This window comes from Lycium ferocissimum, chromosome 9 (genome assembly GCF_029784015.1).
Source record: "Lycium ferocissimum isolate CSIRO_LF1 chromosome 9, AGI_CSIRO_Lferr_CH_V1, whole genome shotgun sequence".
NCBI lineage: Eukaryota > Viridiplantae > Streptophyta > Magnoliopsida > Solanales > Solanaceae > Lycium > Lycium ferocissimum.
This window is the reverse complement of record NC_081350.1, coordinates 39624237-39645489: the sequence shown is the minus strand read 5'-3', so window position 1 is coordinate 39645489 and position 21253 is coordinate 39624237. Positions and strand designations below refer to the sequence as shown.

The 21253-nt window shown below is 38.0% G+C and overlaps 3 protein-coding genes across 5 annotated transcripts; 2 read left to right on the top strand and 1 right to left on the bottom strand.

The window, feature by feature from the left end:
* Positions 1–2819: 2819 nt before the first annotated feature.
* Positions 2820–7335, top strand: LOC132030731 (granule-bound starch synthase 1, chloroplastic/amyloplastic). Of its 2 annotated transcripts, XM_059420468.1 has the most exons (15): positions 2881–2953; positions 3899–3975; positions 4069–4434; positions 4507–4587; positions 4670–4768; positions 4881–4970; positions 5062–5125; positions 5212–5312; positions 5403–5512; positions 5596–5839; positions 5934–6110; positions 6200–6391; positions 6494–6580; positions 6675–6803; positions 6888–7335. In XM_059420468.1, the coding sequence occupies exons 3-15, from the start codon at positions 4084–4086 to the stop codon at positions 7002–7004; spliced, it is 1842 nt and encodes a 613-aa protein (XP_059276451.1). In that variant the 5' UTR covers positions 2881–2953; positions 3899–3975; positions 4069–4083; the 3' UTR covers positions 7005–7335. The 2 variants fall into 2 exon arrangements, with proteins under 2 accessions (XP_059276452.1, XP_059276451.1); XM_059420469.1 differs by lacking the exon at positions 3899–3975 and having other exon boundaries at positions 2820–2953.
* Positions 7336–8612: 1277 nt separating this feature from the next.
* Positions 8613–10912, top strand: LOC132030732 (glucan endo-1,3-beta-glucosidase 11). Its single transcript, XM_059420470.1, has 3 exons — positions 8613–9609; positions 9690–10180; positions 10545–10912. Exons 1-3 carry the CDS (start codon positions 8952–8954, stop codon positions 10623–10625), a joined length of 1230 nt encoding a protein of 409 aa, XP_059276453.1. The 5' UTR covers positions 8613–8951; the 3' UTR covers positions 10626–10912.
* A 140-nt stretch (positions 10913–11052) lies between these two features.
* On the bottom strand, positions 11053–20295 carry LOC132030730 (ubiquitin carboxyl-terminal hydrolase 9-like). 2 transcript variants are annotated; one of them, XM_059420466.1, is made up of 13 exons: positions 20055–20295; positions 19112–19360; positions 18098–18239; positions 17350–17409; positions 17132–17227; positions 15350–15748; positions 15122–15262; positions 14402–14572; positions 13638–13895; positions 13359–13507; positions 12395–12958; positions 11838–12111; positions 11053–11622 (listed from the first exon to the last, which is right to left on the bottom strand). In XM_059420466.1, exons 1-13 carry the CDS (start codon positions 20186–20188, stop codon positions 11458–11460), a joined length of 2802 nt encoding a protein of 933 aa, XP_059276449.1. In that variant the 5' UTR covers positions 20189–20295; the 3' UTR covers positions 11053–11457. The 2 variants fall into 2 exon arrangements, with proteins under 2 accessions (XP_059276449.1, XP_059276450.1); XM_059420467.1 differs by having other exon boundaries at positions 13371–13507.
* Between the last annotated feature and the right edge of the window lie 958 nt (positions 20296–21253).

Sequence of the window (21253 nt, the reverse complement as noted above, 5' to 3'; positions counted from 1 at the left end):
GATAAATAAGAAGCGTCCGAGTATTTATTTTAGGTTGAAAAGACGCCTCGAAAGAGAGATAACAGCCCAGAAGTCGAGATCCGGCGAAGTTGGTCGGATTTCGTCCGCATCTCCGGCGTACGTCTTCTGTTTAAAAATGAAGGGGTCGTGCACTCTGGTTGCTTCCATGCTCGCCGCTTCTACCGTGGCTATTAGCTCCACATCCTATTCCTCCCCTGATGTCACCTTTCCCTCCCCTTCTACCCAGGTAAATCTCCTCTCTACTTTTCTTTTTCTTAAAAGATAAATGTAATCTTCATGTTTATCGATTTTTTTTAAAAAAAATTATTTTGTATAGCAGGGACTTGGTTATTCCTCATCGAGGGAGAAGCTCAGATCTGACAAGTCAAGGAAATTGGCATTGACGTCGTCAGAGGAGGATAAATTCGCACCTAGGTTTGACGGCCTGAGGTTCATCGAGACTCTGGTTGCGGCTCATAGGTGAAATTGCAGGCTCGTTTTATAGGATTTGAGGAACCGATGTAGCATTAGCCCCATTTGTTTATCGATTGAAATGGAAATGAACATGCCATTGTTTGTGCAATGTGATTGATTGAGGAGTTTTATTTTTCTTTAAACCCTTATTATTGGAAGTATCTCATTTCTCTCTTATCAATTTTAAATTGTCTCCAGTTTTCTCTATTACTAATTAGAAATGCTTGGTTAATCATCTTTATTCAGGAGCCTGGATGTATAGCTGTTGCTGTTAAACAGTTTTATTGCTATGGTTTTTTGGCGTGTTGTTTCAAGTTATGGCCAAAAAGAATTCATGCTACTTATACAATTAGTACTAGTTTAGTAGCTCGTGGAGAAGAGCTTTGGAGTAACCGGTAAAGTTGTCTCCATGTGATCAGGAGGTCACGGGTTGAAGTTGTGGAAATAGCCTCTTGCAGAAATGCAGGGTAAGGCTGCGTACAATAGACTCTTGTGGTCTGGCCCTTTTCAGACCCTGGCGGAAGTTTAGTGCACCAGGCTGCCTTTTTTAGAGCTTGATTTGGTTGCTTATGGCAACAATACATTAGAATTGCCTCTGTTATGGTTCGGAGCTGAAATTCTAAAGAAATGAGGCAAGATAAAAGAGGGGAAAAATAAGAGCTATGGAAAAGAGATGCCACAAATTGTAACATTGAAATCAGGTAGAAGCGGTAAATCTTTTTCTTTACCATAATGTATAATTCAACTACTTTGTTGTTGACAAAAGAGGAGATGCAAGATAAGGTAAACAAAAGAGGGCCACTGAAATCATGCGTGAGGATGATGATCTCTTTCCATCCATCCTACACTCCAGCACTTTTTGAGTTCCAACTATTTCCTTGTATAAGTGATGGCATAGACTATTATGTTCACTATTTATCAATTGGTCCGAGAACGTTGTCAATCGCTGAACAAATCTATGTCGCCCTTCGTGTCGCGAACATGAATTCCATTGTGCCATGTTCATAACATCAACAAATGCAACACTTTGTCTAGGTTCTGGTAGTTATTTTTTTAACCAAAACATTTCAATCGGGGTGGCTATATTTGAATCTCCTTGATTTTATTTTGAAACTTGGCTATTTGAGTCTTGAGAAAAGCTCGCCGTTGCTTTGGCCGATGACAGAGTAATCAGCTCATAGTCAGACTGAGATACGATCGGCCATGACGCCAGGATGAATCTTTACAAAGCACAAGTATTATTTGTGATTATTGTCTGATCCCCCAGATAAATTATACTCCACAAATACAGAGAGACCCCTCCCTCCCTTCTTAAACTACAGAGAATCCCATCGCTACGGGCCATTATCTGCAAAAGCTTATGATGTATGGCATTCACAATTTCTTCCTACTTGGCCCCGTTGCTGTCATTCCTTTGGCTATTTTCTGCCAAGTGGAAGAGCATACAATACCTTAACATTGATGGGTAATGTGTTACTGAGTCACGTGCAGCTCGTGTGTGTGTTAATTGTCAGACACCTTAGTTTCATTTTTTAACGATCCCTCCTGTGTAGCACTGTACGTATCAATTTTGTAATAAATTCATTGGTGGTGAATACATTACTATGTCACATTACTATGTCAATCATCATAATAATAGTAATAACTTTGATTTGCCTTTTATTTTGATCATACATTTTTCTTCCTAGAACGGCTCAAATTAGTGCAAGTTATATTACGCTATACTAATTCAATCATTACAAACACATATTTTACCAAACCAAGCAAAATGATCTATCAACATGTAACTCCCAAGAATTGTGCATTCGTAATTAGATCTTCTTTACCACAATAAAGGAAATATCGATAATTGTGTTAATAAGTTGGTTTGCTTAACTTGTCTTCAACTGCCTACAAAGCTAATAGGAGGGAGTTGTGAATTTGCGGTAGCATGTTAGCCGCTCAAAATGTACGTGTGGGAAGTGCGCAAGAAAATCGTGGGTATAAAAATCTAGTTGATCACTATCTTTACTAACTAATACATACGATTATAGCAAGTATATAATATGACACACATACAATTGCGATAGGAGATCCAAATTGGTCCGTCAAATTGACACAAAATCTAGTGGGAGAAATGGATTTCTAGTGGTAATGGTACGAGCGGTTTAGCTAATCACATGTGGAGGTACTAGGAGACAGAAGACCATATCACATCAACAAGAAGGGGGGGCCCAAGTTGAATTGTAGCCGTGTATTAAGAGAGGCCCTAACGGCGTCGTTAGCTCAACTTGAGAAAAGATATTGATAGCTAAAGCCAACCCAGCATATTCGCAGGAACGTTTGGTGAAAAGTCCCTATAATACAGTGGGTCCACAACCACTATTCTTATGACACGTGCCAACGTACCTCTGAATCTGCCAGCCACTACAAATAAGGAAGAATCAGCCGTTGTTCTTCCTCACTCACTCACATTCCACAAGCCAGTTCCTGTGAAGTGGTAAATTTTACTCTTCTCATCTTCACTTCTCTGCCCACTCTTTTCCTAGCTAACGTCATCAGTATGTTTCTTTGTGTGGGATTTCTGATATTGATTTTTTTTTTTTCCCATAATAAATAATGCTTGTTTAGATTCTATTTAAGTATAACAATTAGAGTAATATGAAGCACAATTTCGTATAGTCAAAGAAAATCAATAAAATCTTGTAAAAGATCAGATCATAACATAAGCATATGTCCCCATAACGCTGTCATTCGTTTAGTGAAGAACATATATAGTTTTGTTTTAAAACAGCTGAATGATGGACCTTCAGTCTTATTATGTACTTATAATCTTTGACTCACGGAGCAATTCTTCATTAAAGCTTTTTATTTTTATGTTTTGTTTCATTTCTTTACTATTTCACTGGTAAAGGCCTAGGCACAGCTCGATCTTGATTTCCCTTTCTTTCGTTCTTTTTTTCTTTTTTATGTTGAGCAGTGGTAACGTGATCAGAGCTGATTTATTCTAATTTTGCTTTTGTCCGCTCATTTACTAAAGTCCTCGGGAAAAAGCAAATCTTTTATGCATCCACCTTTTTGTGGTTGATTCTTTAGCCCAAAAAGTGCAAGTTCTCTGCTTTGCATCCTGCATCTTTATACGGAGCACAAGGTCCAGGTAATGGTTCACTTTTAGAGTGAACAATGACTGAAAAATGATGACTTTAATGCTCCCCTTGCATGAACCTGTGCATCATGGATTTAAATCAAGCCATCATATGCTGGCCTAGTATTTAATTTGGCTCTCATTCTCATATGCCCCATGACTGCTTTAATTTCGTCTTGCTCTATCTCTTGTAATAGGTTTATATTAGGAACATGTCGAGAAACTTTGATTTATTTATTGCATGAAGAATTGGTAATAAATGTGAAGGCTCTTATGTGCTTTTTTTTTTTTTTGGGTCAGAAATCAAATCCTGGAGGGTAAAACATACAACAAAGTTTTGCAATTCTATATCTGTTTTTAAGTTGGTCAGATACCGGGTATGTTGTCGTTGTTTAAGTTGGTCTGACACTGTAGCTTAGTATCTCATAGATTCTTATTCTAAACGCCATTAAATCCACCCCCTTTTGTAGACTGAAGTACCGCAGATGGCAAGCATCACAGCTTCACACTTTGTGTCAAGATCAAATGTCCGAAGTGGAGCAACTTCAGTAGACGCCAAAGCAAACTTGTCAAAGATAGGGCTGAGGAACCATAGTGTGACGCACAATGGGTTGAGGGCTGTTAACAAGGTTGACATGCTGCAATCAAGAACTAAAACTAAGGTAACAGCCAAGAAATTCAGCAAACAGGGATCCAGAACAGAGACGGAGAGGCCATCAGGTACCATTGTTTGTGGAAAGGGAATGAACTTGATCTTTGTGGGAGCTGAGGTGGGTCCCTGGAGCAAGACTGGTGGTCTAGGTGATGTTCTTGGTGGACTACCACCAGCCCTGGCAGTAAGTATCAGCCTTTGGTTTGGTTATTATTACATTTGTCTTAACTTGTCTCAACACATGATTATCATTTAGGCCCGTGGACATCGGGTAATGACAGTATCTCCCCGTTATGACCAATACAAAGATGCTTGGGATACTAGTGTTGCAGTTGAGGTACTCCTGTCTTAACTGCATATTATACAATATATCTCTTCCATTCCCCGATTCAAGCATGTGACCCCTACTTCGTCTGCAGATCAAAGTTGGAGACAGCATTGAAACTGTTCGTTTCTTTCACTGCTATAAACGTGGGGTTGATCGTGTTTTTGTTGACCATCCAATGTTCTTGGAGAAAGTAAGCATATTTTGAACCCTTAAAGTGGTCCTGAGGAATACGTCAATGTGAATACACAGAACACATCATTTTGAATTTCATTTGACTCTACTGGTGCTTTTACCCTTTTAAGGTTTGGGGCAAAACTGCTTCAAAAATCTATGGCCCCAAAGTTGGACAAGATTATGTGGACAATGAACTTAGGTTCAGCTTCTTGTGTCAAGTAAGTCACCTGTTGTACTGTTGTCTTGACTTTATGTGGCATTTTACTTTTCTATTTAATCATTTTTTAACCTTGTATTTTTGTCACTTAGGCAGCACTAGAGGCACCTAGAGTTCTGAATTTGAACTGCAGCAAATACTTCTCAGGACCATATGGTAACACCTCCCAGTTTCAGAAAGCACGTTAGCAGTCACAGTTATATCCTTGTAAGTAATCATCTTTATTTTGCCTATTTCTGCAGGAGAGGATGTTCTCTTCATTGCCAATGATTGGCACACAGCTCTCATTCCCTGCTACCTGAAGTCGATGTACCAGTCAAAAGGAATCTATCTGAATGCAAAGGTAAAATCTGTTTGTATTCACTTTATTTCACTTTACCCTGCGAATCAAGGAGGTTGTATTAATATATGATAAATTTCACATTGCCTCCAGGTCGCTTTCTGCATCCATAACATTGCCTACCAAGGCCGGTTTCCTTTCTCAGACTTCTCTCTTCTCAATCTGCCTGATGAGTACAGGAGTTCTTTTGATTTCATTGATGGGTATGAATTTTATGCTTGGCACTAAACGATCAACTTTAGAAGCTCTTTTGATGCTAGTAAATTGAGTTTTTAAAATTTTGCAGATATGAAAAGCCTATTGTGGGTAGGAAAATTAACTGGATGAAGGCTGGAATATTAGAATCACATAGGGTGGTTACTGTGAGCCCATACTATGCCCAAGAACTTGTTTCCGGTGTTGACAAGGGTGTTGAATTGGATAATGTCCTTCGTAAGTCTTGCATAACTGGGATTGTGAATGGCATGGATACACAAGAGTGGAACCCAGCAACTGACAAATACACCGATGTCAAATATGATATAACCACTGTAAGATAGGATCTTTCTGACTTCAGTATTGCTAAAATATATTGTATGTTTTTTCAAAATGAAGGAGTTCTCGCTAATCAAAATATCTATATAGGTCATAGATGCAAAGCCTTTACTGAAGGAGGCTCTTCAAGCAGCAGTTGGCTTGCCTGTTGACAAGAAGATCCCTTTGATTGGCTTCATAGGCAGACTTGAAGAGCAGAAAGGTTCAGACATTCTTGTCGCTGCAATTCACAAGTTCATCGGATTGGATGTTCAAATAATAGTCCTTGTAAGTACCGAATAGTCTCGTGGTGTCTGCCTTGTTGTGTTTACTTGTGGCCAAATTGAAATTGACCTGCAACTTGTCCTATGCGTCAGGGAACTGGCAAAAAGAAGTTCGAGCAGGAGATTGAACAACTCGAAGTGTTGTATCCTGACAAAGCTAAAGGAGTGGCGAAATTCAATGTCCCTTTGGCTCACACAATCACCGCCGGTGCTGATTTTATGTTGGTTCCAAGCAGATTTGAACCTTGTGGTCTCATTCAGTTACATGCTATGCGATATGGAACAGTAAGAACCATAAGACCTTGTTTAGCGTCTAAGTGAAATACCCCAAGCTTTTTATTGCTGAAAATTGGTTATCTGGTTTTAACATAATCATCTATGAGTCAGGTGCCAATCTGTGCGTCGACTGGTGGACTTGTTGACACTGTGAAAGAAGGCTATACTGGATTCCATATGGGAGCCTTCAACGTCGAAGTATGTTATTTTACATCAATTTTGCACTTGTAGATGGTCCATATATACCCCATATTGCACAAACATTAATTTGTTGCTTTTTGAATTTGGTCAGTGCGATGTTGTTGACCCAGCTGATGTGCTAAAGATAGTAACAACAGTTGCTAGAGCTCTTGCAGTCTATGGCACCCCCGCGTTTGCTGAGATGATCAAAAACTGCATGTCAGAGGAGCTCTCCTGGAAGGTAGGCATCAATTTGATAATTTGTGTAGGTCCTGCAGTTTGTTGTTCTCGTCAATCACTGATACCAACTGATGTGTTCATGCAGGAACCTGCCAAGAAATGGGAGACATTGCTATTGGGCTTAGGAGCTGCTGGCAGTGAACCCGGTGTTGAAGGGGATGAAATCGCCCCACTTGCTAAGGAAAATGTGGCCACTCCCTAGATGAGCTCTTGGTTTTCCTTGTTTCAATAATAAGGTCATTAAGCTAAACTATGTAGTACCCTACAGGATCGATCATCTACCATTTTATTGGTTTTTGCTGGCAAGCAGCATATCAGACTGTAAAATCCTGGTTAACGTTTTTAAGGTGGAGTTGAGGTGGTGTGGATCAAAGACAATAGGAAATAGTTACTACTAAGCAGTACAACTAAATAGTAATGTAGCATAAATAAGCAGCAGCTAACATGTGTGAATCCGTTGTACCTTTTCTTGCATAATTACTTGCAGTACATAATGAGAAATTACCGAAGGAATCATGTTTCCTTACCACTCATGCCCCGTTCCTATTTTCTCCTTTAATTAATGAATGAGGCTTTCATTTAATGCTCATCCGGAAGTTGATATCTACATTTTCCGCTTCATTGTATTATCCTCCACGTTCTCATTATTCTGCAGAATCTTTATAGCACATATTTGGAGTGTTGGTAGACACATGTATAGCCAATGGAAAGAAGAATATAGTTATAGCCTTTGGGCCACATGGGGATGGACCATTATCACATTCTTATAAACGAGAATGGAAAAGGGAGAATTCTGCCTAAAATTTGTTGAAAAGAGAATGGAAAGAACTCAAATCAATCAAACAAGGTAACAATCTCAAATTAGTTGGTTGGTCACATGAAAGAAGAGCTTAACATGTGGAAAATTTCTTCCAAACAGAATAGTGGTTAAAAGATAGGGCGAACTTTGAGCAGATATCTATGACTATTGAATGTTACAAAATCATAATTGCTGCGTAGAAAGGAAAGCCGAAGTGAAATGGGAAAGGAAAAGATATGTCTTGGAAAAGGATTTTTTGAAAACATTGCAAGATGGCATCATGGCAACATAAAAAAAATGAAATTCTTCATTTCACATTAGCAATTGTCAACAAAAACTGTATTAGACGCACTATAATTCGCTAGTTAGCTTAGAAGAATAAAGTAATGCAGCCGCTTTGTCATTTGCTGATTGATCCATTTATTCAGAGGTAAAATGAGCAGTTGATTAGAGGCTATGATTGATATAATTACCTCAATAAGTTGGAGGTAACAAATCATACACCTGTATTAGGTGTTAACACCATATGAAATATACTAATGCTAATAATTAAACATTAGAGTAAAAATACATTATATAAATATAATAATAATTAAGCGGTGAAAATGTATATAAAGACACATACCTTACGTTTGGCCTAAACACGCAAGTTTTTACTGGTAACAAGCATCTCAATGTTAGTCCATTTCGAATCAAAACTTAATAATTGCAATTAGGTATCACCGAAACTTTTTTTTGACATTATACAACCCCCCATCTTTTTTTGTCTGCTACATATTCATAAAGTAGTATGATTGAGGAGCGGAATGGACTACAGCTCAATCAAGGCATCTGCTTTACATAAATCATATAACGGCACCTGTCTACTACTCTATTATTATTTGTCCACACATCACAATTCACAAGGAGATCAGAGTTGTCTCCACAAGGCATGTGACTAATGCTTTCAATTATATCAATTTGAATCGAATCACAGGATGCTCTGTAGCTATTTTATTCGGCTCCAATCAATTTCATTCTAAATTTTATATTTGTATATACAAGCTTTCTAATGCCACTAAACTAGTCTATTTAGTTTTATTCTTTCGTCAGTGTAAAGCAACAAATTTTAATTACGTTAAACTAAAATGCTTTTAGGACAAAGATCTTTATTTCCCAAACACAAGTTGGTTGTGTTTTCCTAGATATTTAATTTTAAAGAAGCTGATAAAAGCATCCGCCGTCAATAATCTTTAACGACGTTACTTATAACACACTCTCCACTCACCACTCTCTTTCATACCTTTTTTCTAAGCTTTCACCATTGCTTTCAGTCTTTCACCTTTAGCTCCTTCTCCATTTGCTCCTTCCATGATGGAATCCCTCACATTGCTACTTGCATGCATTTTTCTAAGCCCTGTTATTGTGGCTTCTCTTGGCATCAACTACGGTCAAATCGCCGACAATCTTCCCTCACCGGAAAATGTGGTACCTTTAGTCAAATCCATCGGAGCTACCAGAATCAAGCTCTACGATGCTGACCCGAAAGTCCTCAAAGCCTTTGCTAACACTGGGGTTGAGTTCATTGTCAGTCTTGGTAATGAATACCTTGCCAAGATGAAAGATCCTTCCAATGCTCAATCTTGGGTTAAAAAGAATGTCCAAGCTTACTTACCTGCTACTAAAATCACCTGCATAGCAGTTGGTAATGAAATTTTAACCTTTAATGATAGCACCCTGACCGACAATCTTCTTCCTGCTATGCAAAGTGTTCACACTGCTCTTGTGAATCTCAAATTAGACAAGCAAGTTACTGTTACTACTGCACATTCTCTTGCTATTCTTGAAACTTCGTATCCACCTTCAGCTGGAGCTTTCCGTAAGGATCTTGTGGACTGTGTTACACAGATCGTGGATTTCCATTGCAAAACTGGGTCACCTTTTTTGATTAATGCTTATCCTTATTTTGCTTACAAGGGAAATCCAAAGCAGGTGTCTCTTGATTTCGTGCTATTTCAGCCTAATTCAGGTATTCTACTTGAAATGATTCTGTATGCTGTAATCATTTTTTCTTTTTTTGATTGAGAAAGTAATAAGAGTTGGTGACAGGTATCGTTGATCCGGAGTCGAATCTCCACTATGACAACATGCTTTTCGCTCAGATCGATGCTGTTCACTCTGCTTTAGCTTCAGTCGGTTACAAAAACGTGTGCGTACAGATCTCAGAGACGGGGTGGCCGTCAAAGGGAGATGAGGACGAGGCGGGAGCTACAGCGGAGAATGCTAGGAAATACAACTGTAATCTCATCAAGCTTATTAGTCAGAAGAAGGGAACACCTATGAAGCCTAACAACGATTTGAACATATTCGTGTTTGCCTTGTTTAATGAGAATCAGAAGCCTGGTCCTGGCTCCGAGCGAAACTATGGCCTCTTCAAACCTGATGGCTCTCAGGCATACCCCTTAGGAGTTCCCGCAGTCACCCTCGGTACTAATAATACCAGCTCTCCTACTTCTGGATCTGCCACCGCTACTACCCCATCAGCCTCATTGCCCCCAGCAAGCTCCTCCTCCGGCTATCTAGCCATTACTTCTCATTCCGTCAGTATTCCTTCTTTTTCCACCTTTACATTTTACTTTTTATCTTTAATACTTTGGCTTAGTTCCTAAGTTTATATTCTCTATAAAGGCCCCAGCCGAATTGATACTTTTACATGTCGAAATTTGAATAAACGTATATAGCTTGCAACTGAAAGTTGAATTCAAGACTAGTACTAGTAAGAATTTTGGCAATAATAGCAGACTTATGAAATATGGCTAGTTTGGGTACAGTTCGTTGCTACAAGCAAGCATGAAGTTACTGCAAAATCTAACCAAAATTTCCTGTTAAAACTTTTGACCAAGGCTAAATGATACTATTTCTCAATACTGCTGATATTCTTGTGCTATTGCCTTTCTATTTCAGGGGAGAAGTCATGCTCACTGCAAGTGCTCGCTTCTCTACCTTGTGGCTTTTATTTCACTGCTACTCCATCTTCAATGTTGAGCTTTGGACTATGGATATTTCGACGAAAGGTGTACTCTAGTTTCTCCCCAGCCCGCATGGAGAATCACTCGCTATCAATGACCAAGTGCAAGTGTGCAACTTTGTAATAGCTATCAATCATAGCCTTAGACGCAGTAGTGTTTGCATTCTTTGATTATTTTTGATGATATTGATCAGATAGTAGCCGCCAGTTTGGTCATGGCATTAGATTTATAAGATGATAGCTGGGACTTTGTTGCCATCCTATACGCTGTCAAATTTTATGGAAGTGATTTGTTCTAGTTTAAGGCTGTCATTGATATTTCAGTTTTAATCAGTTGTACCTTCGTCAAATCTTTTACTCTGCTCTCTACAAGAATTCAGTTGTTTCCATCTAGACCTTCAAAGGCAATGGTAATCACAATAAATTAGAAAACGATAATAACAGTTCTAGTAAAACCAGCTGATATATCATATTAGATTGAAGGGTTTGGCCCTTAAATACAAGTGTTTTGCAAAAAAATGAGAAAGATAATACTACCCTACAAGAGTATAATGCTTCCTATGAAAACTCGGATACCAGCAGACACCCAAGACGTACAAAATTTCACTAAAAATATTGAAGGCTTTCAATAGAACAAGCACTAGAGGCCTCACCCAGTTTCTGTTTTACTCTCGGTGCCTCTATTTACTGATACAGCACCAACATCTAATCGCCTAGGATAAGATAAAGCCCCAACGAAGTTAGCTGACTCACGGACTAGCCCTGCCTGTCAGAATTACGCAGTATTTGCAGCAAAAAATGGAGCATCCACCTTAGCATACAGGGATAAGAGCAAACAGTCTATGGTCTTCAAGAGCTTCTATGGCACTGGGATGACCCTCCCACAACTCCATTTTGTTGAGCTTTAACTCTTCGATAGAACAACACATAAGCAGCTGATGTTTTGATATCAGATTCAGTGACAGGTGAAACATGGGAATCATCAAAATGATACCATCTGTCGTCATCAATCAACTGCAAATTATTAAAAGAACCTGTCAGTTGTTTGCAAGTATACAATGAACCTACAGTCGACCAAGACCATCGGAGCCCCTAGGACGTGACTCGGCTCAATATCTATATAAATTAACTGCTCCCGATTTATTGCTAGCTCGAGAGAAATATATTCTTGGTAGCAACTACTCTTCTGAAAATATTCAACTAAAAGGACAAGACAAATTAAAAAGTACCTTGCAGTAAGCAGTGTAATGCCCACCACCTAGTCCACCATAATGGTTGCTTATTGCATATAGCTCATACAAATTGGAGTCAGATGCATCCTTACTTTTCACATACTTGCTTAAATCCAGATTATGTATGGGAAAATTCACAAACGTATCAAGCTTGTTCTTCAGCCATCGGCTATAAGAGAACCGCTTTAAGTGGAAAACAAGTATATCCGGTAATCTCCATAAATCTAACTTCTTGGAGGCTTGCCTATGCTCCTTGCAGCGAGGACAATACCTGCATTACAATTATAACACACTTATATCCACATGAAGTAGCGTTTTTCAGACTCTTTTGCTGTGTTTTTAGTAGTGATTTTTTGTAGTCACCGTAAGTTTTAAAATCCATTATGTTAGTTGGACCAAAGGTGCTCCACTTTAGCAAACTTAAGGGACTGAAGATGCTCAGGGTTATATTTAATGGACAAAAATAGACCTACTCCTATAGATAAGGGACAACTTTGACTAAAAACTCTGAAGTGGACAACAAACTGCTTAAAAGAAAACATCTCATAACATACCACATATCATCTGGTCCTAAAGGTTCCTCCTTCAGGAAGGCCTCCAAGCACGAAAATAAGGATATAGCTTCTTGCTTGGTTTTCTTCACCGTAAGTCCACTTTTGTGAACCTCCGGAAGATCTTTGAGGTAGCTGGCATCATATAGCTCGTATTCCTTCTCAGTCCAATCCAACACCACCTTTAGCATTCTAACTGGTTGTATCACTGTATCTTTTGCAACTGGTCTGCAGGTGGTACCCCGATCATCAGTTAGACAAAGATGAAATGCCAGCTCCATGCTGGAATTCCCCGCTGGTTCTATGCACTCTGTTGATTGACCTTCATGACCAAATTGGATAGTACAGCTGTTCATTGGTTCTTCAATTGTTTCCGAGGGAGAACCATTTTCTGCACCATCCTTAAGACTGGGTGCTGATGAGATGAATGCTTTTCTTCTTAATGGAGCAAGCACCTTATGGACAGCAAAATCAATATCTGCTCCATCACGTGGATCTTCCAAGAAAGTAACAAGTGGTGTCGAGAACAACTTCCTCTCCCTGGCCTTCGAACTGTCTATGATACACCTGGAGAAAATGCATGATTGTCAATGACAGGTGAAGAATAAGCTATAGCAAGTGTAGTCAAGACATCCCTCCGAATAGCTACTTTTTCTTGATGAGTGATAAGTAGTATTACTAGGTAAAAAATCAACTAAGAAATTCAGAATTAACCTCATTCTTGGTTAGCATTAACCTCAATAATGAATTTATATTTTATCGAATATGAACACACATACACCCCAAATTGAGAGTATTCAGAAATTCTCGAATCCACATTTTCACTCAAGTTGCTAGAAGTAATGGGGCAGGTTGCTAGAAAAAAAATAACAGCATTTTTAATTTTAACAGCTTATAAATTAGCTACAAGATTCAAGATTTCTTTTTTTAAAATAAGTACCAAAGGAGTTCAAGGATTTAAACTTACTTTTCCTGGTACCTGTGAGTAATCTCCAGTCTTGTCAGTTGTGCCACCCTTTTGGGGAGTCTGTATGCAACAATATGTTCTTCATCCTTAACTGAACTCAAAATCTCTGTAGGATTCTCAAAGTATCGAAATACCCGGTGATCATAGACCTGTTCACGGGACTTTTATGAAACAAACAGTAGCACAGTTCGAACAAACCAACACCAACACAAAAATAAAAAATGTGCATGCGTGCACATGGGTCCGATGCATAATGTGAACAAATGGCAACAAAATTACCTCTGCGAGTAGCAGGTATTCATCAATCCTTAAGCAGCATGCACTTTCTAAAGCCTGTGTAAGATCTTTAATATAACCATGTTTCAAGACGGTAACGGTATATGGCATTGGAAGGCCACTGCCATCACTGTAAAACACTGTCACTGTCATTGTCCTTGTGACTGTTGAAGGAAGGGGTAGAGACAAATACATGAAGGGATCAAATGTTATTGAGATTTTGTTGCAGTCTGGACAAACCAGTGTAGACTTATATTGTCCCTGCAATAAATAGCTTCAGTATGAGTGAACTTGGTGACCATATACACTAAAACAAGCTAATTCCCTCTAACAAGCAAACATCAATTTCAGATATTTTATCCAACAGAGTTCTATCCAAAGATTACTGACAAGTGAAATAACCTTAGTAGAGAAAAAAAATGGTGTGCTTATTTTGAGGCTTGTCTTTTTATGAGAAAACTGAAATTGTAGAAAGGCTATATGTAAGGCTTAAAGAGGTGGGATCAATGAACAGAGAAAGAGATTAGTTAGCACCTAGCAGAAAGAAAAAAGAAGTGATTATCAGCCTCCAGTAAGTGTACGGCACTGTAGAACTCAAGCTGACAGAGGGAAGAGTAAAAGAAAAAAATACCAAAAATTCCCAGGACTAGAATATAAAACCACTACAGAAAGGTCATGCAAGAAACAGTCCTAGTCAAATTTAGAAATTTAGTACAGGAAGACATAGCAAATAAATCAGGGACAGAAAATGACAAAAAGATGAGAACCTGGCAAGTATCAACTATAACGGAGTCATTTCTGGCTCTGTGGTATCTCCAGAGCTCATTAGCAACTTCTTCATCTGGACGACCATCTGAGTCCTTTGTCTCAAAATATGGCTTTTGCTTAACGCGATTTAAATCTTCATGCAATCCGTCCAAGAGGAAGGCAAGTAGTTCCTAGAAAGAGAAGCATAACACTTACTTTAATATCTAGCAGCATTTTAAGAAATGTGTTCAGAACATAAGAGGCAAAGGAAATGCGCTAGGATCAATGTTGGGTGTTTAGTATTTACTATTTCTGTTTTCTCGACCCTACCTAAGTACTGAGTTACCAATCCCTTACTACTACCATCGTTTATTGCTTCATTTTCTTTCATGGGTGTAGCGCGTTTTTTTTCGGACCTTATCCTGAACTTGAGGCCTGCTGCCCATAGAGGGAAGAACTACCACCAATAGTCTAGATCTAGGCAACGAAAAACAATAGGCTCTACTAGTTGGTTATACATGTTACATTTATCTAAGAGTTCCACTATCCACTTATGGAGGCAATAGAAAACAATATTTTAGGACATAAAACCTAAATTGTATTTAAATAAAGATACATATATGATATGTAACCATTTTAGTATCATCAGATGATACAGAAGCATTCCCAAAGACCAAAATTAGCATTAAACACAACCTATAAAAAATATGACATTCTCAGCCAAGACGAGCCAAACCAACCTGAGAATCATGCTGATTATATCCACTAAATTGGGGAGCAAATCGACCAAGTTTTCCCTTGAATGCACGAGGTGCAACAGGTGTTCGGCCAGAGGACCATAGTTTCCTCAATAGTTCACCAAATGCAAGTGCAAGCTCACCCTGTAAAACTACAACATATATTAGAAACTTAAAGACAGATCCCCCCTAACAAAAACTTAACAGCATTGACAAAAGAAGCAACTTTACATGCATCCCCAAAGGATTCTGTCTGTTAATCTCATCATTGTAATCTTGCAAGAAGTAATCGGCGAGAGGAGGTGTATGCACCAGACACTGAAGTGCACTATTCATGAAGCATGTGTTGCCCAGATTGGATAATCCTGCCAACCCTCCCCTTTCGCCTTTACTTGCAGACCGCAGACTATCATATCCATCCTCCATGTCACCATAACTGGAGTTCAAAGAACTTCCTTGATATGCATTGGAGCTATATCCAGCAGAGAAACCATTGGACAAAGTTGGACCACCAGCAATTGTGACGGATGACCTCGGAGGCTCAACTGGAACCAATGCCAAGTCGTTTCCGGTTGAATCGAAGCCAAAACCAGAAGGCAGCGATCCTTCAGCTTGCACCTCCAGGAGAATCTGGCAGGAGATCATTACAGTAAAAAATTAACTAGAAAGAACGTAACAAAAACATGTTCGTTTTCTCTGAATTCTATAGTTTTCATGGCATTAATAAAGTGATAAGGTACATCATAAGTTTCCTCCACACTCTATTCTCCATCATAAAAACTCTAAATCTTAGCAGAAGCAATTCCCCAATGCTTTACCAGAAAGTAGTCATCCCTCCCTCATTTCATGTTTAATTTGGAGGGAATATGGGTTCCAGTTGAGGAAGACAATAGGTAATTTACTGATTGTGGTTGAGTAAGAAGCAATGTAAGGAAGAAACCGGGAAAAAATGGTAAAGGAAACGAGACAGAGAGAGCAACTCTTTGAAAGCTGAAAACAAGGATATTAAGCACGCTACTGGTCAGCTATTACATTTTTTTGACAGTTCAAACTTGTCTATTTCCTTTTTCATTCAAACCTCTTTAAGTAAAACTATTAGCCATGTAACGAAGAGGATCAACATAATTCATATTGTCCAATTAAAATGTCCCAATTGAAACCATTAACACCAAAACACCAAATAAAAAGTACAAACATAAATATTAGCAATATTACTCGTAGAAGCATGTTTTACAATGAAGTTTTATTTTAGTGACTTCCACACCCTCATCGATGGCGGAGCCAAAAATTCTGATCAGGGGATACAGAAAAGGCAATAATTGCACTCTTGGATTTGAACTTTGCGACCTAAAGCAACTTTGAGCCACTTTTGTTGATACACTAGAAGCTTCCATTATATCAAGATTCAGGGGGTTTTAACAAATATACATACACCAAAAAAATTCATATAATTTTCCAACGAATGTAGCTCCGCCCCCTGACCCTCATTTTCCTTTCAAATAATGCTAGTCAAATATATGAACATACATCAAATGCTAAATAAACAAATACTCCCTCCATTTCTATTTGTATGTCGTAATATGACTGGGCACAAAATTCAAAAATGAGATGACTTCTGAAACATTTGATCTTAAATATGTCATAACATTTGTCTAGCACCTTTGAAATTTGTGGTCTTAAATATGTCATAACAATTTTGTTGCTAGAAAAACTTGCTAATGAGCTCAAAATGAGAAATCTAAATTAAATATACAAGTTTCCAATTAACTTATACAGGTATTAACAATGCGGAGTTTAATAAGGCCAACTGAACCTTGTATTCAGATATTCAGCGATTATTTTTTCTTGTACAACAGAGCAAACATTGTATTACTAATGCGAAATTTTATGCTCCGTAATGTGGAAAACCAAAAAACCCCTCTTGCTAATGCATATCACAATAAGCTAGTCTTTCTCAATTTCCATAGGAGAACACCAGTAATGTACAGAGTGCATATTGTATGAGAAACTCACGTCTTGATCCATCTGCAAGTTGAAGTCCTCCAGTGTTTGGTTTGAAGCAACTAACTCTGTATGTTTTGTTTTATCAAAATAATCCCAGATGTGTGCCTGTGTAATCCAGGAAATGATAGAACGGTAAGGATTTTGTCTCAATTCTAAAAAAAAAAAAAAATCTGCTTAATGACATGAAATAGAACTAGACAATGTCCTAATTTTAAGAAGAAACAAACCTTTTCTGGCGCTATTCCTTTGAGTCTACACACTATGCTATAGAGTTCATGCAAAGATGCCTGAAACATATCACACCATTTTAAAGTAACTTAATAACTGAAAAAATATATTTAAAAAGCAGGCAAAACACCAAAAAAACAATCAGAAGATACAGCTAGTACAGTCACATTGACGAATATCCCGGAAAACAATGAAATGGAAGAGCCGTAACCTTATTGATCTGCCTCCACATAGCTAACAATTCCACATATTACTAAGTTAAAGAGGGAGCAAAAGTACATAAGCAGACCACCACTGCTCAACTAGCAACTTTATGTATGCTTCCAATAGCAGATCAGACATCATTCTTTATGCCCCACCCAGCCACCCTTAAATTTTTATCACATTTTCAAATTGATAATATTAAGGACAACAATGACAATAATGATGACAATGAGAATATCTATATCCCACAGCTATATATTTAAACTGGAACCAAGTGACAAGATGACTGAGATTGTTACAGCAAAAGCAATCATCAGATTGTGCATTCACCAATGTTGTTCTTACACTGCCCAGAGACGGCCAGCTGAATGGATAAGCGGATGTACACTGTGTATGATTAGAAATACAAAGCAATAGATCATGGAACAAGAGCGCACCCCGAAATTAAGTGCTTTTTTGTTTTGAAGCAGCAAAAAAATTGACTCCATATCTTCTAATAGAAATTAGTGAGAGACCAAATAGAGAGGCAAGGCCATAACATACCTTCTTACTTAACCTTATAACCTTGTAGCTTTTATCTCTGGTATCAAATAAATTGAGACATAACGGGAACACCTCCACGCTAAGTTGCTTGGCATCTCCGACTGAAATCATTTTCCGAGGTAATGCTGGTCCTCCTTTGTACCTAAAGGCATTGAGTGGGTAACCAAAATCAAAAGATTAGGAAAGCAAAGCAAGTGAAGATTCCTGATACTTCACTCACAATAATAGCAGATCACTAGCATGCATCCACAACCTGGGAAAAGAGTAGCATGTGCATCCTAGGGCAAAGTCAATGTTTCGTACAATCAGCTCGATAGGAGCTTTTTGAGCACCTATCATAGATGCAATTACTTGTGAAGTAGAGCTACTGCTCCAATTCGTCTCTCCCTCCGGCTCTAAATGGATTTTTTGAGACCATAACTAGCACAGACACAGTAATTGGCGAGAAGGAGAGCTACTGCACTAATTCAGCTCCCCTTCCATTAAAAATGAAAAAATTACTCCCTCCGTTTCGAATTTAAGTGTTTTAGTTTGACTATGCACGTATTTTAAGAAAAGGAGGGAGATTTTTCAATCTTGTGGTCTTAAATTAAAGATGCGTGTGACGTACCAAAATGCCCTCTGAATCTTATGGTAAAAAACAAGCCATGTAGAATATCGGAATTAAAAAGTTACCAAATAGAGAAAGAGGCATTCTTTTCGAAACAGACTTAAAAGAAAAAGTAAGATACTTCAATTGAAATTGAGGAAGTATTAAGGAACAGAAAAATACTTCTAATCTTGACAGTCGACTATAACCATCCATAGACAACTCTTTCCGACCAGTGAAGTTCCCAAAAGAAAACCATAGGGAATTTTGCATAGCTGTTGTTTAACAGAAAATGCCTTCAAGAAATTGGGAGCATATTCCAGAACAGTATTTTCTGGAACACCATAAGCGGTGTTGCCAAGATAAGTTCCACTGCACTGTCTGATAATGGAAGGCTGAAATAGAAATATGCAAGAACAACTTACCACTCGGAGAGCTTCTCCCATACTTCTTCTGGGACCAACACATAATCACGCCCTTCTTCCAAAGTTCTGAGAAGTTGTGGATCATCACCTCCATTGTCAACCTCCCTAATTATTATATCACTATTATCGATCGGTCCAGGTCTATTAGCTGAATTTGGCAAAAGTGAAGGCTGAGATTCAGTAGCATGCTCGCTAAATGGATAAGCACCGAGAGGCTTCCCAATGTACCTCAGCCAATCCATGAACCACCTAAAAATACAGACAAAACTAAATGAGCATGCCTTTTCGCGTTTTTCCCCTTTTTGACACGTTATAATTTTCTTCTTTTAGCAATTTGAAAACGCTTGTAGCTGCAACATACTACCTAACTAAACACCATCAGTGAAACCAGAAAAAAGAAGTAAGAAATAACCAAGCAGTTAGGAAGTCAGCAGAGTTGTCTCCAAATCAATTTGTTATCTGGAACTGGTTGATGTGTCCATAGGTAAGCATATCATGGAGCGCAAACAAAATTGCAAAATGGTGATCTCAACAGGAGGGAAGATCTGAATAGCATATAACTTAGGTGAGAAGAAATCCCCTAGCATTATTTTGCCTCTACTACCTGGTCAATCTTTTGAAAACATGGAATGAATCATAGTCACTGTAGTGCTTCCGAAGAGTTGCTTTTCTTTCATATAGGACAGAAAACAGCAACCTTTAATGTTGCACGAGGAATAGAATGCCTCATATTATATTTTAGAAAACCACTCAGGTTAAACTCTCTAAACTAATGTTGTTATACCATAGTTATTGAATAGGAGCGCATTCACAACTACAAACATAGGAGGAGGAGCAGCGACATAACTGGATTCTAAATAAGCAGATAGAAAAACAATACACAAAGTGAGAATGCTTGTTAGAGCAAATAATAGTATAGTAGGAGGGGGAGGATGAAGAGGACCTGTTAGAAAGGACATAATAGGTATTGCCTTGTTTCAAATTGGATTCAGCTTTGTTGGTAAGCTCCTGAATGATGCTAGCCTCTTCTTCAGGGCCAATAGATCCATTCTCCATCGAATCAGGAATCGTCATCATCCACTCTATTTTAGAGCATAAACAGAAATAGATAGACTATAACGACGAACCCTAATAGATCCGAAACCCAAAAAAGAAGCCTAGATTACAGGAGAAACAAACCCAAATTGATCCACGAACCCTCTCTCTCTCTCTCTCTTGAGTTTTCGTCCACCAAACCTTTTATATATTGGTAATAATATGCCCCCAATCACACCCTGTACGCTCTACTTTCTGGCATTCACTAGTATTTTTCTTTTCTTTTTAGCTTTGGATTTTGAATTCCACTAAAATACCGTATTTACTAGTTTTCTATACCTTTTATATACAAAAAAAAATTGTAAATGCTCCAAATATTTAAATACCTGAATATTCAACCAACAAACACAATTCCGCCTCTCCTTTTCTTCTTTTTTCTTGTTTCACTAAAATTATGATGAAACAGCGAGCCAAGGTCACACAAAACTTGATCCAACTCCAACAATGTTACATTCAGTTTTGCGATTTCCAGATTAAAGCATTATAAATAACTTTTATTAAGTCAAAAGGCTAGAAGACCTAAAAGCTACTCCATCAGTCTCAAAAAAAGTTTTTAAGTAGTATATAATTTGCCAATCTGCTGTGTGAATCACAACGTAGATTTCTTATTATACTTGAAATAAGATATACATACTAGAATCATACAAAAAATATACTTGCTAAATTACAAATTTGTATAATTATGAGTATTTCAGAGTGTTTACGAGATTGTGGTCGAAAAAAGAATTATTCAGCTCTTCAAACAATAATTAAAAAAAAAATAATAAGAACTTCAAAATAATAGTCTCATCTCGTAATATCTAAATATTTATTTTTCGGTGTACTTTATTATCAATTGCAGTTCACTCCAAGACCCTAATTCGAAATGCTAAGATGTACGTTTATTATGCATGTCACTGTTTTGGTTAAAGAATAATATGTTTGTGCATGTAATGTTTTTTCGAAACCAGGCTAACAGTAAAAAACTCATGTACAAGAAAATGACAACCGAAAAAGCAAAAAAAGGAGCTTAAACTTGGGGCAAGCATCAAATAGAGAGGGCTTCAA